At 36.6% G+C, this 18,184-nt stretch overlaps 1 protein-coding gene across 6 annotated transcripts; it reads right to left on the bottom strand.

Moving 5' to 3' along the window:
- Positions 1-730: 730 nt before the first annotated feature.
- LOC113060717 (homeobox-containing protein 1-like) lies at positions 731-16,216 on the bottom strand. Of its 6 annotated transcripts, XM_026229858.1 has the most exons (11): positions 13,085-13,384; positions 11,756-13,008; positions 11,001-11,537; positions 10,771-10,856; positions 10,411-10,521; positions 9,037-9,193; positions 6,457-6,539; positions 6,253-6,348; positions 5,894-6,015; positions 4,614-5,146; positions 731-2,458 (listed from the first exon to the last, which is right to left on the bottom strand). In XM_026229858.1, exons 3-10 carry the CDS (start codon positions 11,534-11,536, stop codon positions 5,003-5,005), a joined length of 1,335 nt encoding a protein of 444 aa, XP_026085643.1. In that variant the 5' UTR covers position 11,537; positions 11,756-13,008; positions 13,085-13,384; the 3' UTR covers positions 731-2,458; positions 4,614-5,002. The 6 variants fall into 6 exon arrangements, with proteins under 6 accessions (XP_026085643.1, XP_026085646.1, XP_026085641.1 ...); XM_026229861.1 differs by lacking the exons at positions 11,756-13,008; positions 13,085-13,384 and adding an exon at positions 15,997-16,216 and having other exon boundaries at positions 5,889-6,015; XM_026229856.1 differs by lacking the exons at positions 11,756-13,008; positions 13,085-13,384 and adding an exon at positions 15,997-16,216.
- Between the last annotated feature and the right edge of the window lie 1,968 nt (positions 16,217-18,184).

The raw sequence follows: 18,184 nt of genomic DNA, 5'->3' as shown, positions 1-18,184 counted from the left end.
TAAAAACAAATTTTAAAGAAAAAAAAAAGTAACAAAGCATATGCGTTTTATACTACATATTAATTACAGAACAGTCTACTGTCCAAAAAAGGCACTAAATTCTGTAATAAGAGATACATGATTAGACTATTTCAAGTTAATACAACAGTGATATATATTTTGCATTTTTTATACTCATAGAATATATTTATATATATTTAATATATTCACATATTGAACATGGACAGATTAAAAACAGTCAAAGTGTTCCCTCATTCTTTCACAACAGATTTCTGTTCCAAACACATCCCAACACTAGCTTAATAAAGACTTCTGGGTAACTGACTGGGCACTAGTCCATCATCACATTGTACCTCAATACTGTTTCTAAGAAAGTGTTTACTGAGGTACTCTGTGTTGGTAAGATTGGACTGTCTGTATGCTATGATATAATATACAAGACCACATGATTGCTGAGCAAGCTCATGAAACTTCACGCTTCGATTTGGGTTGGCAAATGAAAGTATGATTTGGCAGTTTGCAATGTTCATAGTCTCACTATTATACCATCTAATATTTTTTTGACAACTGTTTAATGAAAAGATTTTATAGTCAATATATAAAATTGAAATATAAAACAGAGACCGGGGCTAGTTGTCACATAAGGAAGATATTACATTTTTTACTTATATATATATATATATATATATATATATATATATAATCAGTAAAAATGTTAATATCTTCCTATAAGTGCAGTGCTGCTCATATATATATATATCTCTCTCTGTGTGTGAGTGTGTGTTTTGTTGTTGTTTTTTTTCTCTCATATCTGTTACACACAGCAGGTTCCCAATATGGCCAGCACTGTTAGAGACTAAAGTTTTACTCTATATACCGTAACTATCTTTCCACAATAATCACATCCTGTCAAATATTCACTGAAGTAAAAAATGTCAACTAGCCCTGGTCACCCTTATAAAAGAACAACTTGTGTTTGATACTCAAATAATATATTTGAACTGACCATTCAACCAAATTACAAGTCATAACTAAAGAAACAAATAATGTCTCTTTTGATGGATTTATCTGCTTAGCAGAATTTTCTAAAGCGAGAAATTTCATTTCCAATTAATTTTCTCTCCTAACATACGATATTCTTTCGATACATATTTTAGCAAACAGACTTGGTAGATTTATGTTAAGCTTATGTAGATTTGTGGAATAAATGTATTTAGTAGGGATGTAACGATTTACCATGAGCTGGTAGAAAATGTATTTAAATATGTAACGATTCAAATCGGTTGAGATGACAAACAAAGTACGATTCAATTAGGGGTAGCAGTTTATATGAATGTATTTCTAAGGGGAACTTACTGTCTTTAGAAAAGCTTAGTATTTTTTATTTTAATCTTTCCTCTGTGTAAAGCATATTAAAGTTCATAAGTGCAGTGCTGCTTTGTTTACAGCGGAAACCAAGGAAACGCTTTAAGCGCCACCTGCTGGCAGAAAGAGAATCTGCGTCTGCGGTTTCTGTTTCATGCAGACAAGTGTAATGTATAGTTTCACAAAACTGAAGTCTAACCATTCTGTTTTTGCTTCAAATTATACAATCTAATTTAAGATTAAAAACTACTCATGTTGCATGTTTGCAGCATCTTTGTATGGATCTTGATTAAAATGCAGTGGTTGCCTCTCATTTCAAATGGAACGGGCACAAACTAAGCCTTATTTTGTTTATATGAAGATATTTCTTTTAATTTGTGTTATTTATTGGATTTGGGGCTTTTGTTTCGTTATTGACATTTACATTACATTTAAATGTTGTTATTTAGCAGACGCTTTTATCCAAAGCGACTTAGAAATGAGAATAGAAGCAATCGAAACCAACAAAAGAGCAATGATATGCCAGTGCTATATAAGTATATTATCATAGTGTTAAATTTCAATTTCACAAAGAAACGTGCAGCATTTTGTCCAAGCAATAATAAAATTACACATTTGTCTTAAATCTCATTTTGTAAAAAAAAAAAAAAAAATATCATGAATCGTGTGTTGAGTGAATCGTTACATCCCTAGTATCCAGGAATATTACCATAACGTTAACTTAAACAGCGTCATCAACAGTTAATTTTCACAGAAACGACTAGTCAATAGATTTTACACATTCTGTAATTTAAGTGCTTATAAATACTTGCATTAAGGCTGAAGCCCATGTTCAAAAATCTCGCTCAGCTGCTCCTGACTTTTTAAATACAAGCTTGCTTGTTAGCTAGTGGCGATCTCATCGACTGAAATCTTACGCTCAATTGGAACAAAGGTATGTTGATGAGTTGAAATGGTATTTCAGACATTCTGAAAGAACTTTTGAAGCAGCTGATACTTTTCACAGGTTTGTCATCTGATAGCTATTTTGATACGTCTAAAAAAAGCTTATTTGTGACTCCCAGGATGTGCATTACACACAGAAAGCAGCTTCCTAAAAGGCAAAGAGAAAGACTGTAAAGGGTGGGAGAGGGAATGTGGTTAGTATTTCCTTTTTTAAAACAAGCACCATATTTCAATTCTGAAGCACAAATAAAAATAACCTGAAATAGTCAATTTTCTTTCTTTGAAACAGTACCTTATGAAACAAACAAAAAAATATATATATGTATGTTGGGGTTAAGAACCCAAAGCACCATAACCCTCCCTCTTAAAGTGACATTTTGTGAATATTCAACAAAAAAAAACAAGCAATTACATGGGATAATTATTAGAGTGGTTAAATCCACTTTAATTTAAGAAATAATGGTTATTAATCCCCATCGAAGGGACTTTAGATATAATTACTTTCCAGAAAAAAAAACATTATTTGGACACATGGGCAAACACCAACAGGTTTTTTGTAAGGGAACGTCGTCCCCCTGATTGTCAAGTGTTTTCCCGTTCGCTGAGAGACAAAGAAATTCCCAATGCTACAACACTTTCCAGCCACGTGCTGCTGAAACGTTCGCACAGTTATTGGCTGAGTAGAACACTTTGAGGTTATAAACGTTCAAATAAACGGCTTTTCTGATTGCTTTTAGAGAGGCCTGCAGAAGAGCTAGTCTGCTAATGCTGAAATATAATGGCACAATCTTCACGAGTAGGCTTCAGATTCCTGACAGCCTTCGACGCCTCCCTGCAGAGATGCACAGTTGTGTAGCGACAGGAACATAAATAAGCTGCCGCTAGTAATTAAAAGTGCAACACATAATTGCTGAAGCCAGCTGGCCAGTTATGGTACTGCAAAAACTGTCCTATGCAACATTTACGCTGAAAACCAGGGTCCAGAATTAACATTTAGCCAATTTTATGACTGTAAGTTTTTCATACTGCTCATAAAACTGCACTTTGTTTTACTTAAACTATTCTTGTCACAGTGACAACTAAATTTAGTGACAAAATGTGCAAATTGCAAAAGATACATACCAAGACTGCCAGGGACGACGCTCTTAAAGGAACAGTTCACAAAAAAAATGAAATGAAAAGTTGCTGAAAATGTACTCACTCTCAGGCCATCTCAGATGAAGATGTGTTTGTTTATTCATCGGAACAGATTTGGAGAAACTTTGCATTGCTTCAAAGTTAAAAATACCTTAATTATGGATATGTTTCTTACATTCATGCTGCTTTCGCTTTTTAAGACATTAACTGATGGACAGAAGTTGTGTGGATTACTTGTGGATTATTGTGATGTTTTATCAGCTGTTTGGACTCTCATTCTGACGGCACCCATTCACTGCAGAATATCCATTGGTGAGCAAGTGATGTGTTGCAAAATTTTCCACATCTGTTCTGAACAAGAAACAACCATCTATATCTCGGATTGAGTACATTTTCAGCAAATTTAAATGTTTGGGTGAACTTATCCTTTAAAATAGTAATATGTTTAGTTATGAGTTACAACTTATCATCCAACAACCAATTATTTCATTTATGTTATTATATTTAGCTTTTAGTTTAGGTATATAAGTGGTGATGCTTTAATTAGCATGCTACACATTAGCTATAAGACATTTTGCATGGTGAAACTCATTGGAGAAGAGTTGAGTCTTTAAATTCACCTTGTTTAAACACCGTCACTACCGCTATACACATTCAGAAAGACGTCTTCGGCTGTTGCACTGTGTATTGCAATGTGTCTCAGCCATTTTTAAGACAACATATGAACAACGTTATTTAAGCATAAAAGTTTAAAACGTTTTTAAAACCATTTCCAAACCAAGAGCTGTTTTTGAATGCAAAAACAAGTTTAACGTAGACCGCCAAAAATAAAAGACTTCCAAGACTTCCTTAAAAGGCGATTTTGAATCATGTAACTAATTTGCACTTCTCAGCAAGACCAACTAGCCTTTTTGTTTTGGATTTTCTAGTCTGCTACTGCTTGGCGAAGCAGACTTGGCAAAGCTGCAGGTGCACATTTGGTGGTAGGCAAGTGTTAACTTTAGACCCTGGTGACTAAACTGCACTGTAGTTTAAAACACAGGTTTAAATGCAATTTCAGCAACGCTGGACTGCACATACATAAGTTAAGAAGTGAGAGAGAATATGCTTCCCAACACACTTTCCCTTGAGAGACTGAGGCAGTGAGCATCAAGTATGATACTGACCTCTTGTATCCTGCAAAGAAGACTTCCTGAAAGAAGGAAAAACAGAGGCAAAATTCACTATCCTGGTGTGAGATGGCAGGGTGATATGTCGCATGAAGTTTTTAGCGAACGTGTTTCGTTAACAGTTTAATCGCAGTGCCTCTTCAAGCTGCTGCGGGTAGGAGAACGGCTTTAATTAAAAGACTATTGAGGCATCACACGTAGGAGAGAGGTGGAAGGAGGGAATGTTGGGTTAACAGTCTTTATAACCTCCGCATTCACTTTGGTCATCCACGACCTTGGCATATTCCTCATAATCATAGTTCTCGCACAATCTGTTTGGCTTTAATTGCGTAACCCCACATTTCTTCTTCGGCTTCCCTCCATGCTCCACGTCAAAGGGCGGTTTCTCACTCGTCGTCCAGCACCTCTGTTTTGATGTCACTGGTGGCTCCGCCCTGCCTCGCCAGTGCCAGGATGCTGTGATTGACAGCGGCCATCTCCACTGCCAAAGCTATGGGGTCCTGGTGTTCATTTGGGCCTGTGTTATCATCCTATAAGAAAGCAGAGATCCAGACATTGTTCTGAAGCCCTCTGCTTTTGCCTCACAAACCTCTGACTTTGTGTCATTAAAGGACAAAGGGGCTAGACATAGTTCATACAACTCATAGTATATTGGTACCAGTTTGGTCACTGGCTGATTTTAGAGATTTTTATTAAATTTTTTGATTTATGTTGGCTGGTGTTGGATATTTAATTGTGCATGTTCATTTCCACCATTTTCAAATTTAGATTTACCTTTGCTGTCTTTCCTAAATTCATAAGCAACATTTAAAGTGATTTATTTTATTTACAAAACAGCATAAAATGTAAATATTAATCATTTAATGATAATCAGCCATAACATAATAATTATAAGCTATAGCCGGAATATTTAATTAATATGTGATAAAATATATAATATATGAACCATACTGTATATCAAAAAAATATTTGGCATACTAATATTTTATATAGGATTTTTTTTTCTTAAATTAGTATATAATTTTAATATTGGGCAGTTAGTGATTATCATTATCAGCCAAAAGGACATGACAATAATTATTAACTAATTGGTATTAGTCAATTCAGTGTAAAAATTAAAATAAAAAAACAAAACAAAATATTGTTATATATAAGATAAAATTATTAAAAAATAAAAACTTTTTTTTTAAATATAGATAAAACATGTTTGAAAGGTTGATTCATAAAAATAAAAATAAATCTATAAATACATAATAGTAAACAACCAAGTACCTTACCATTCCCAAAACATGGTCAGCAGCTACTGGCTCACCGTAGTCATTTCCATCGATCTCATCACTGTTGGAATGACCTCCCGGGCTTTGGACATCAATCCCATGACTCTCCAGGATTGCTGCTTCTTAGAAAAAAACAGACCTTGCCATAACATATCTGAGCCCATTAGGATATACCCAACATGAGTTTTCTGAAAGGCATTTTTCTGTAAATTCAATATCTCTGCCGAATGCACATTTTGAATGAAACGGCTGCAGCATGGCGATAACAATGCAATGGAAATAATTACATTGTCCATATTCAAAATGCATTGTTGCGTGAAATTTGAGCTTTGTCTGTCCCCAGAGGGCTTCAACATTACCTATGTTGGCTCTTCTCTTAATTTCCTTCCGTCTGTTGGCAAACCAGTTGTAAACTTTCAGAGACGTGACCCTCTCAAGATCTGAAAGCTTCTTCCCTTAATCAAATCACAGCAGAGCTCATCAATAACGTCTGGGGCCACGATAAGTAACCGCATTTACACATGCATTCATCTTCTTTATGGAGGTTGTGTTAAACATCCTACCTGGTTTCTGAATAACTGCATTGCAGGCGTTGGCAATTTCCTCTCGTTTGGCTTCATCGGGGTACTGGTTGTCATTGAAATAACTTGTGTGAAAACATACGATAAACATAACGTAAGGCAGATAACCATTTTATAACACATTTTTATAGCTTTAAATGTATATTTGCATTATGACTGCATTATTCAGTCTAGCTTGTCACAATACCAACATTTCAATAATCAATATCAGTATCAGTGAAATTTCACAATTCTTGATAACAGTTATGATGCCACAGCAAACTGTGTTTACAGTATACTATAATTCATTAAAAAGGCTAATTATTAATATAAGCATTAACATTAACATGAGGCCTTATGTATCTGTCAAATAAGATTTCATTTCTTCAAGTAATTATTTAAATAAACAGTGATCGTTAAAAAGAAAATAACACTTTACAATGAGGTACAAAATTCCTGTTAATACATTAGGTATCATGAACTAGCAATGAGCAGTACTTTTACAGAATTAATAAATGTAGGTTAATAACATTTCTACATACTATACTGATACATTTCTAACATCTCAAGCTGCTTAATTTAACATGAATGTATTATGAACAAGCATAAATGAATAAACATTAGTACATTTACTCAGGGGCGTCGCACCCGTGGGGGATGTGGGGGTTTTAACACCCACACTTTTCCCGGTGAGAGGGTTCGACACCCGCACTTTTTCTGCAGTTTTTCCGCAGTTTTGCACAAACGCCTTACTACAGTCTCTCCTCCGTTTCTCTAAGTACCGCTGTGTGTCTGTCTGCGCTCGCCGCGGCTGCCTCCTCCCCCCTCCCTCTCAAAGGACACCGGCTTTGAGTGTGACCGGCTGATGATTGGCTGTTCTGCCTTAAGTCCCGCCTCTCTTGGGGTGTTATTGGTTAGCTCGTGCTGAGGAGGCGGGAACTTATGGTTATGGTTATTTACATCTCCCTTTTCAAGGTACTTTGAATGAGTGTTTATGCTTTCGAGGTTTTTTGGGAAGTTGTTCTGTTATCGTTTTGTTGACATGTCAAGTGTTTTCGGTATTATATGTAGTTTTTTATACTAATGCTAATTGCTATTATTGGGAGATTGTTCAGCAGCTATTGTTTGCATACCTGTTGAAGAACTATGAAAGAAAATTGTATATTATTTTAATGTTTAAAAACAGTAAATTGTTACATTATTTATACCACCAGATAAAAAGCTTTGTGTGGGCGTTTTTTTTCTCTCCCCTTTTCTGAGTTGTTTTTTTTTTTTTTTAAGCCAAACGCTGCAAGCCGAAAATCCGGCACGACACCGGAGAACTTTAAGACCTGCATTTCGTACCCCTTTGTCAATGTATTTTTTATTTTTATTGTTTATAAACAAATCACATCCATCCCCCACACTTTTGAAAAGCTTGCTACGCCACTGCATTTACTAGTACATAGATGAAAATGAAATGTTAAATCCTGTTGCAATCTGTGATTTTGTCTTATAAACAACCATCTTTTAAAAAATTAATTATTAAAAAGGGTTAAGTATATTCACAGAAATTAGTATTATGCTATTAGTAAGCATTTACTTTCTAACAAGAATCTTGTAGTGTCATGACCTTGAGGACAAAGCGAGTAATATTTAACGGCAAAAAAAAGGGTCAAATGTAATGATGCCTTATTAAACATTAGTTAATGGATTCACTAAAATGAATGAATGATAAGCATTGCTTACAGTATTTACTAATCTCTGTCATAGTTCATTTAATAAAATAAAAAAATAAATAATAATAATAATGTTCATTTTAAGCTCACGTCAACTCAGGTCCATTAAATAATGTTAACAAACAACTAAAATTTTAATGGTATTACTGTATTAACTTTACATTTATCAGACGCTTTTACCCAAAGCGGCTTACAGTTCATTCAGGCTACCGTATTTTTCTAACTATAAGTCGCATCAGTCCAAAAATATGTCATGATGAGGAAGAAAACATATATAAGTCGCACTGGACTATAAGTTGCATTTATTTAGCACCAAGGGAAAAAAAACATTACCGTCTACAGCCGCGAGAGGGCGCTCTAGGTCTTCAGTGTAGACTACAGGAGCAATGAGCAGCATAGAGCGCCCTCTGGCGGCTGGAGACGGTAATGTTTTCTCTTGGTTAATATCTCTGGGTTCATGTCAAATTAATTTTGAAAAATAAGTCGCACCTTAGTATAAGTCGCAGGAACAGCCAAACTATGAAAAATAGTGCGACTTATAGTCCGGAAAATACGGTATACACTTTTTTTTACCCATATGTGTGTTCCCTGGGAATCAAACCCACAACCTTTTGTACTGCTAACGCAATGCTCTACCACTGAGCCAAAAGAACACAATAAACTTATTAATACACTTTAACATCAAAAATGATTTAGAATTATTTTCCATTGTTTGTTCTTGTTCACTAATGTAGTTAACTACATGGAATCTTGTTGTGAAGTGTTACCTCAAAGATCACGGTTACAAAATCAAAAAGTCATTATCCTGGAATGACCTACAATGACTTGTCCTGAGCAATCAGACACTTCACACACATCCTCTCACCTCTCCATCACCGCCAGACACTCTTTCCTCCAGGTGAAGCGGCTGCCACGCCGCAGACGGAAGCTGCCCTGGGTGCTGCTAATGGGGGGAGGGGTTTGACGCCACTCCACAATGTCCTCCAGGGCCATCGGGGTGGGCCGCATCGCTAGAGTCGCACCTGGGACACAAACATGACGTGTCATCTGAGATGAAGTGTCATGAGGGTGACAGTCTGTGTGCTTCAGAGGAAAGACTTTCCGGTAGACCAAAGCCTTTTCAATGAGTCCGCAAGCAAATTTTAATGAGAAAACCGGCGCCTGACCTTCTTATCTATTCACTCAATGTCTGATATCTTTCCTCAGATCAGCCTGAGTGATCTGAGATGAAAGACTCGTGTCAAACTAATACAGACAAACACAAATAAACAATTATTCCTTTTTTGCCAGGGCTATTTAATGCTGTATAGTTCACCCAAACTGAATTTGAATTTGAAAAAGTTATTCCAAACCTGTATGATTTTTTTTTCTTCTATTGAACACAAGAGAGAATTTTTTGAAGAGTGTTGCTAACCAAACAGTTAACGGTAGCCATTGACTTCCACAGATTTTTTTTTTCATACTACAACTTGGTGAGTAAATGATGACAATTTTCATTTTTGGGTGAGCTATGCTATTAAGGTTTATATTAAGCACCATTTAATGTCACATTTAAAGTATATTAAACATACAAAATTCAATATAAAAGAAAATGAAAACAGTATCAAATGACAAAACAACACAATAAATCAAACATATGGCAACTTGCGAAATCAAACATTATGAAAAGTATCATTGCACTTCTTATTTAAAACCCAATTTTATAATCAGAAAATGTGATATGGTTTATACAGAATTATGATTTTTTTTTTTCACATTTCACATCTAATAAAATAATAATATAAAATATATGCAATGTGCAAAGCAGCACTGTATTGATATTACTTGCTACTTCGATAGATATTATGATATGCCCATTGAAATCCCATATGGTACTCCAGATCTTATTAAACTAAATCAATCATTTTAAAACAGAATTTATGCATCAAAACATTACAATGTACAAAATGAAAAAGTAATATTCATTTTCAGATTTGATAAAGATTAAATTATGAATGTTTTTTTATTATTATGCAAAGCATTGCAAAACGTGATATGAAATGTAAATACAGGGAAATGAGCTCGCACACAATCAAAAAATTAAGTTAGAACCTGCATTAAACAAGTAGGATGTGGAACAACATTTTTATCAGCCAAAGATGTCTTGTGATTGTGATGTCTTGAGTTTAGAGTTAGAGCTATTATTAGATGACAGACACGAGGTGCTACATGGGTAAAGGACTCTGGGGTTGGCTGTTACCAGGTGTAGTTTTCTCTAGTTGGTACCAGCGGTAGAAAGCTCTTTTCTTCTGCTCGCTGAGGTCTGAGCCCTGCTGGAGCAGCCAATGAGAGATCCGGCTCTGACTGATACCTGCAGACAACCACACAAAGCTTAAAACTGACTTGCATATGCCTCTCGAAGGCATGCCATGACAAATCCCACAGCTGTAATAAAAAGCAGCCATACAGATGACATTTCTGTTTAAATGTTACTGGAATATAGCTTGAAGGAACATAATGGGTCTCTAAATAATAGGGAATTATTATATCAATGGTCATAGCATAAAACACAATATATTTGTTATTTGTTTTGGAAAACAAAACGCAAGAGCAAACTAACCTGTAACTTGGGCAACTACTGCCTGTGATATTCGCCGGTTCCCCAAGAAGGCTTTAATCTCTTCTTTAATTATAGCACTGTCCATTCTACAACAACAGAGAGAGAGAGAGAGAGAGAGAGAGAGAGACATCAAAATGAAAAACATCAACACTATTTTTGGGAGCATTTCTTAAAGAACCATTTAATTATTCTGAATGGGAACTGTCCTATTGTGATGGTTTCCCACTCACCTCATGAGCTCCTCGACTTTATCATCAATGTCCACGTCCTCATCTGGGTGCTCGAAAGCGAAGGCCCGCGAGGAGGTGTTGCTAACGGCGAAGCGGGGCGGGGAGAGCTTACCATTGGGCATAGAGGCGAGGCTGTCCCGTCCATTTTGGACCATGGGTGCTACTACTGGCATGGGGGTGGGGACAGTCGGGGGCGGGGAGGTGTCATAGATGTTGCTAGGGGATGGAGAGAGGCCATTGCCACGGTACCCCGTCTGCGTGGCTGTAGATGTCGTTGAAGAAGAGGCTGTGAGGTTGTTAGAGGAGGTAGTGCAGGAGTTTGAAGAGGTGGTGGTGTTGCCGTGATTGATGCCGGCTGCCCCATTTCCGCCGTGGGCGTGCCGGTGGCCGAACTTCTCCACGTGCTCGCGGTCCAGCCGGTCGAGGGTGTCCAGCGCGTTCAAGATCTCTTGCTTTGTCATGCCGCTCCGACGTAGCCGCTGCAGCAAGTCGATCTGCTCAATGGTAAAACGAGGCTCATCTGTGTAATGGGACATTCTGCCAACAAAAAGAGAGACGGAGCTGCTGCATTAGAGATTGATGTTGGAGGAAATCCTTAAACTCACGCTGATAAATGCTGACACGTGGCTGCATAGTGTGTAAAAGTCATAATAACAGTCTAAACTAAAAAAACTAAAACATGTTTTTATCTAGGAAAAGCAGTGGAGCTCTAACTGAAGCATTATTTTTCTAAGAAAATGTCAAAGTCACCGCACCTTTATTGACCACCCATTGCAACAGAAGTGCATAGCCTGTCTGAGGTCGAGGCAAAGACACTGCATGCATTACCACAAATTTTGAATAGACTTTAAACAGCAGAAAGCCGGGACACGTGAGAAGGGGGAAGGAGGTTAACTTTAGGGAAAACTGCCAAGAAAAATTCCATCCGAGGCGGTCAACCTACTTTCAGTGAAGAAGCGGAGGATGAATCACTGCACACAGACGCTTGTCTGAGAATAGTGCTTTCAATGCCAGGCTGTTGCCCACACACACATGCATCTGCTTATCCCGTAAAACACCGTATTTCAATTGATTTCGAGTTTTAAAAGGAAGCTACAACTTATGACGCTGCAAATGCAAAACTCGTGCCAGCACAATACGCATTCCATATGGCAGAGTTTAATGCAATGAAGCAAACGAGAAAACAGGGAGGCTCCTTTTAACAAAATGAAGATTTCAACTTCCCTGTGACATGTTCTTCAAGAATTAATTCTGCTGATGAGCGAGTACGACTGTCTTCTGGTGTCTGCGCTGCATGAAACGCATAAAAAAAGATTTCTGCTCACCCATGCACCCTCAAAAGGCTTCAAAAGGTTTAATTATGCAGAGGCATCAGACACACCAAATAAGCAAAAGCACCAATAAATCTAAGAGGTTTTAAGGATTTGTTCAGTATTCATTTTGCAATACACAAACCTTGTAACAAGCCTTTAGTGGTAGAAACCGAACAATGCAAGTCATAAAATAACCAACTGATGCATGCGCCACATAGAGGTATATATTACCAGGCTTTCTGATATCGGAATACAAAACATTCCAAATGTAAAGGTGTCACCTTAGACATCAAATCTGGTTTTAATAAGCTAGCCGAACCACAGTGACACAAGATCTCAAAATCGCTCATATGGAGACGTGTCAAACCACAGGCACGCAAAACTGCTTCTACTGAAATTACTTGATGACAAACCAACAAAGTTTACTGGCCTGCACACATGAAAATAGTAACACAGATAATTGTTTAAGAATGCAAAATGCATCGCTACTTTTAACAATAACAATCATCAAGAGAGTTGCAATCTTGCTACAACAAGCATTAAATGCAAGGCTACTGTTGTGCATGCAATTTAAATAATGTATCAATGCTCTGAGGAATTTAGAGTTGCTCATTGTTTCTTTTATTTGCATATTCACGGCCTTGTCTGACATATGCATGGAAGCATAAAAGCATCTATAGATTATAGTTATGAACCTACAGCATAAAAGCATCTATAGATTATAGTTATGAACCTACAGCATAAAAGCATCTATAGATTATAGTTATGAACCTATAGTACTGAGGCAGGAGGTTGCAGGAAACTCATCTGTTTTACAGCAGCTCAAGATCAAAGTTGATTCTGGCCTAATGCCCCTGGTTCTGTTCATCAGCACAGCCTCCAAAAAGTCCAAATCCTCCTTGACTTCTATTCTCTACATTTTGAAACACTTTTTACAGCCCATTTGTTGCATAGCATCTATTACATACAGTAGGTACGGAAAGAAACCCCCTTACATTTTTCACTCTGTTATATTGCAGCCATTTGCTAAAATCATTTAGGTCCTTTTTTCTTCCCCTCAATGCACACACAGCACCCATATTGACAGAAAAACACAGAATTGTTGACATTTTTGCACATTTATTAAAAAAGAAAAACTTAAATATCACATGGTCCTAAGTATTCAGACTCTTTGCTGTGACACTCATATATTTAACTCAGGTGCTGTCCATTTCTACACCTTCATTTGAGTCCAGCTGTGTTTGATTAGACTGATTGGACTTGATTAGGAAAGCCACACATCTGTCTATATAAGACCTTCCAGCTCACAGTCCGTGTTAGAGCAGATGAGAATCATGAGGTCAAAAGAACTGCCTGAAGAGCTCAGAGACAGAATTGTGGCGAAGCACAGATCTGGCCAAGGTTTCAGAAAAATTCTGCTGCACTTAAGGTTCCTAAGAGCACATTGACCTCCATAATCCTTAAATGGAAGATGTTTGGGACGACCAGAATCCTTCCTAGATGTGGCCGTCCAGCCAAACTGAGCTATCTGAGAGGTAAAGGAGAACCCAAAGATCACTGTGGCTGAGCTCCAGGGATGCAGGCGGGAGGTGGGAGAAAGTTGTAGAAAGTCAACCATCACTGCAGTACTCCACCAGTCATGGCTTTATGGCAGAGTGGCCCGACGGAAGCCTCTCCTCCGTGCAAGACATGAAAGCCTGTATGTTTGCTAAAAAACACCTGAAGGATTCTCCATTAACCATCCACCCTGACAGAACTGGAGAGGATCTGCAAGGAGGAATGACAGAGGATCCCCAAATCCAGGTGTGAAAAATTTGTTGCATCTTTCCCAAAAAAAGTCATGGCTGTATAGATCAAAAGGGTGCTTCTACTAAATACTGAGCAAAGGGTCCGAATACTTGGGACCATGTGATATTTCAGGTTTTCTTTAATAAATGAGCAAAAATGTCAACAATTCTGTGTTTTTCGGTCAATATGGGGTGCTGTGTAACTTAATGAGGAAAAAAATTACTTAATTTTAGCAAATGGCTGCAATATAACCGAGTGAAAAATGTAAGGGGATCTGAATACTTTCCATACCCACTGTGTGTAACTGGTATTTATTAGACCTTCATGCCCACTGATCAACGAAAATGGAGAACATCTAGAATATATTGTCTGTAGTACCTGATGACCACTGTGCTGCTACAATTAAAGTTATATCTCTACGAATAAATTGAATAAGCATCTACAGAAACTGTGGGCTTAACATTACACAAAATGAATATCTAGGTCACACTAAACTGCATCAAAGTTGTATATTCCACTGAAGAAGCTTTTCCAGTGTTGGCTGCATATTGTAATTGTTCAAATGAAGAGATGATAAACAAAATGCATCCTGATATGATTTATTTTCCTGACATTCAAAGGCAATACTGGCATTTTAATGGATTACGAATAGCAAGTACATGACAGAGCCTAAGTGATGCTCCCAAAGATGCAGAAGAACAATTACAGTTCTAAATAGAATAAAAAATGATAAAATGGTTAATCATATTTAATATAAACATAGAACATATTCAAGCTAAAATCAGATTTAAATCTCTGTAATTATAATCCATATACACCACGTTTTTGTCATGAGGGCTTATAAAGAATGCTTTTAATGCACTATTAACCAATATTCCCTGCTTCAGAAGCATACGAAGCTAAGACTTAACCTCATCTAAAAACATTAACTGAATTTGTGCTCAAACACATTCTTTTATTTTATAAACTTCAAAATTTTTCTAGGTAGGTGATAAGAACCGGTTGAAGGGACTAAGGTAAAACTAGAGAAACATCCAGATTGACTTTGGTTTTCGTTGAATTGATGTTGAAAAGTACAAACTACTAAAGCTTTATTTTAGCTTCATCAGCAGTTTTTACAGTTGTCAAGTTGGTCAATCAAAAATGCACCGGAATGATCTTATTTCATGTAATGTGCAACATTTACAAGAAAAAGCATGATGAGATACACATGTACAATGCATTAAAAAAACTGCTCTGGGTTTATAATATTTACAAATTAAGCAATTTTAATATGATCAGTCTATGACAAAAATAATGTGTACTGGACTGTTTTAATTGTAAAATGCATATACACTTTATTAAAAAACTATTAATGTACAGTATCTTCAAAAAACAACTTTGAATTTGGGTGGTCTTAATAGGGCCATTTTGACACCTTCCCAAACTCAAAAATCACTGCAATTGATAATAACATTAATTAGCATGACCTATCAAGCCCATTTTCACCAGACATCAGCTTACCCCAATATTTACAAACCCTACACCCAAATAACAAATCTTCAGAATGCAGTAAGAACCTTGTTAAAACAAAACATAAATGTATATAAATAAGTAACAATAGTCAATAATAATAATAATAATAATAAATAAATGCAAAGAGATGAGCATCAACACAACTATTAGCTGATTTCGCCAATGTCAATACAGTGTCAGTTGTTGCACAGTTGCTGGCATTTCTTTTCTAAAGCCCTATCCCAGCACAGAAAGAGAGCAGATGCGACTTTACATGCGAGCCAGCGGTCGAACCGAGCTCATCTCCCCACGAGTGCCATTTGCACGTGAAAGCACATTTCATGTCTCCAGTCAGATTTTATAAATGACGCCTTTCTTATAATTTGGCATCTCATACTTACCTGATTGTGCGCGTGCAGGGCCTCCGTGCACCACTGCATTTATTCAACTCAATTGACAGTGTTTCCGTCTCTTTAATCCACGTCGCCAGACATGAACCAGCAAAACAGGACGATGTCCGACTCTCCCGCTACCTTTTCCTAATTTGATTTCATTTCAAGGCATAAACTGATTCGCCTTTGTCTGACTGACAGAAGCCATATTGATAATAACAGAATCGCTGCAGTAGTTTCATGGGAGTTGTAGTTTATCTCGGCGGACCGGATAGTCACACTGAATGGGAGTTCGTCGAGCGCCGGACTACAAATCCAGTGGAATGTGGTACAGTTTCATCTTTGATCATTTTTCACCAACTGCTGCACGGACCAAAAAAAAAAAAGTAATTTCTGACTTTTTATTCGCTGATGACGTGTCGACAGATATGGGATTTACTGCTTATATTTCTTAATTTTCTTTTCTGAAATTTAAAAAAACATAATATTCAGATAATCATGCAGATTTGTTTTAAACGAGATAAAGCCCCCCCCCCCCCCCCTTTAGAGTATTAATATTTACTATTTATTCCACATAGTACTTTTAACGAAATACTCAACTGCATTTCATTAGATATTAATTTTGTGTGACGGAAAGACCTTAAAAAAACTTAAAAGATCAAAAGTTATGTTTGACTACTGGATTAAATTTCAACACCTGCAAGAGGGATTTACAGTTTTATTACATACTACCGCCCTCTAGTGGACATTTATAGCAATCACCATGAATTTACCTAGTGCACAACAGTGCATAACAAAACGGTATATAACGTTTCCAAAAATTTATACGTCATTTATTTTCTTGATTTAGTAGTAGATAGGATGTCAATTTTATAATTTCATTTAAAAACAGTGTTGGACAAAACAATGGTTTGATAATCTTGTTACCTTTTACATTTTTACAGTTTTGTTTTGTGTTTCAAAGCAAAAGCACTATTACACTATTATCAATTAATAGTTATGAAATTTCAACAATTATGAAAATCGTGTTAATTTTTCCAGTTTAAATTTCATGCAGTTATTATAATAATAATAATAATAATTATAATGCTTATAGTATAACATGTACATTTATTTATAAAAAAGAATATACATTCAGACTACTGGTCTCAGACTTTGGACCCCACTGTAGATCTACCAGCATAGCGTCTGTGCTTATTTATTTTTTTTGTCATGAACATGGTGGGTGTTTTGAGTTCAGTGAAGCTCATTTGTAGCCTAGACTTATGTATATGCATGTGTTTGAAAATCTAATCACAGCCGAATAACCCAGGGCTTCTTGAGTTGATTATACTTCTGTATTTGTGCAGAAAAAGAAATTTACATTAGGCGTGCAACAATATGACTGTTTTGGATCATTGACTTTCTGCATTGATCTACTAATTTTGACAGCCCAGAATGCACTCGAAACAAATAAGACGACGAGAATCTGCTAGAAAACATCTATTTTCTTTACTGCTCGGAAAGAGGTTGAACATCCACTGAGTTGCTTTTGCTTTCACATCACCTCTGAGATTCCACTGAAGTGACAGCAGAATCATATCGATACTAGTGGGTGTGAAAACTGGTGAGGGCCACAAGTCTGCTGGTGACAGATGTTAATGGAGGGAACACAGACATGTCATGACTCACTTAACAATCTAAAGAAATTGATTTTCACTTACCAGCTGTTCAGTCAAATAACAGCCTGCATTATCAGATACTGATGTGCACAAAAGTAATCTCACTTTGCTGCTCATACACCCAATAGACATAGTTATCATTGCCAGTCACCAAATAAATAAATACGTGCGGCTTGAGGCTTAATTATTTTATAATTTTCATTATAAAGCTTCCGCAATAAAAAAAAATAGTCCCCTACAATGTACAAAACAGTCTGTCAACTCTGCAATAGTATTTCAGCAATATTAATACTTAAGTACTATCAAGTAATTTTCAGTACAATACATGATGATGCATGACTGAGATGCAAGATATATTGTTGAATGAAAGTAGAGCGAGCTTGCTCGCGGAGTAATAGGAGAGACATGAAAGTAGCGCCAGTTACGAGCGGGCTGATGTGCATCGCTGAATGTTGCGATTGATTAGCCTAATCCGAATTATGACCAAAGTATTACAAAGAGTTAGTAAAAGTAAGTAAATGAAAAAGATGTATCGT

This window comes from Carassius auratus, chromosome 42, assembly GCF_003368295.1.
Source record: "Carassius auratus strain Wakin chromosome 42, ASM336829v1, whole genome shotgun sequence".
Classification (NCBI taxonomy): Eukaryota; Metazoa; Chordata; class Actinopteri; order Cypriniformes; family Cyprinidae; genus Carassius; species Carassius auratus.
Note: the sequence above shows the minus strand (reverse complement) of the source record. Positions and strands in the feature narration are given on the sequence as shown.

Bases quoted from the DNA above. Each gene is read 5' to 3' on its own strand.
- LOC113060717 (XM_026229856.1), bottom strand. From the start codon at position 11,536: ATGTCCCATTACACAGATGAGCCTCGTTTTACCATTGAGCAGATCGAC. The intron at 9,194-10,410 runs GTAACAGCCAAC...TTTGTGTCCCAG, and splicing joins ACTAGAGAAAACTACACCTG to GTGCGACTCTAGCGATGCGG. The intron at 6,540-9,036 runs GTGAGAGGATGT...TTTTCACACAAG, and splicing joins TGTCTGGCGGTGATGGAGAG to TTATTTCAATGACAACCAGT.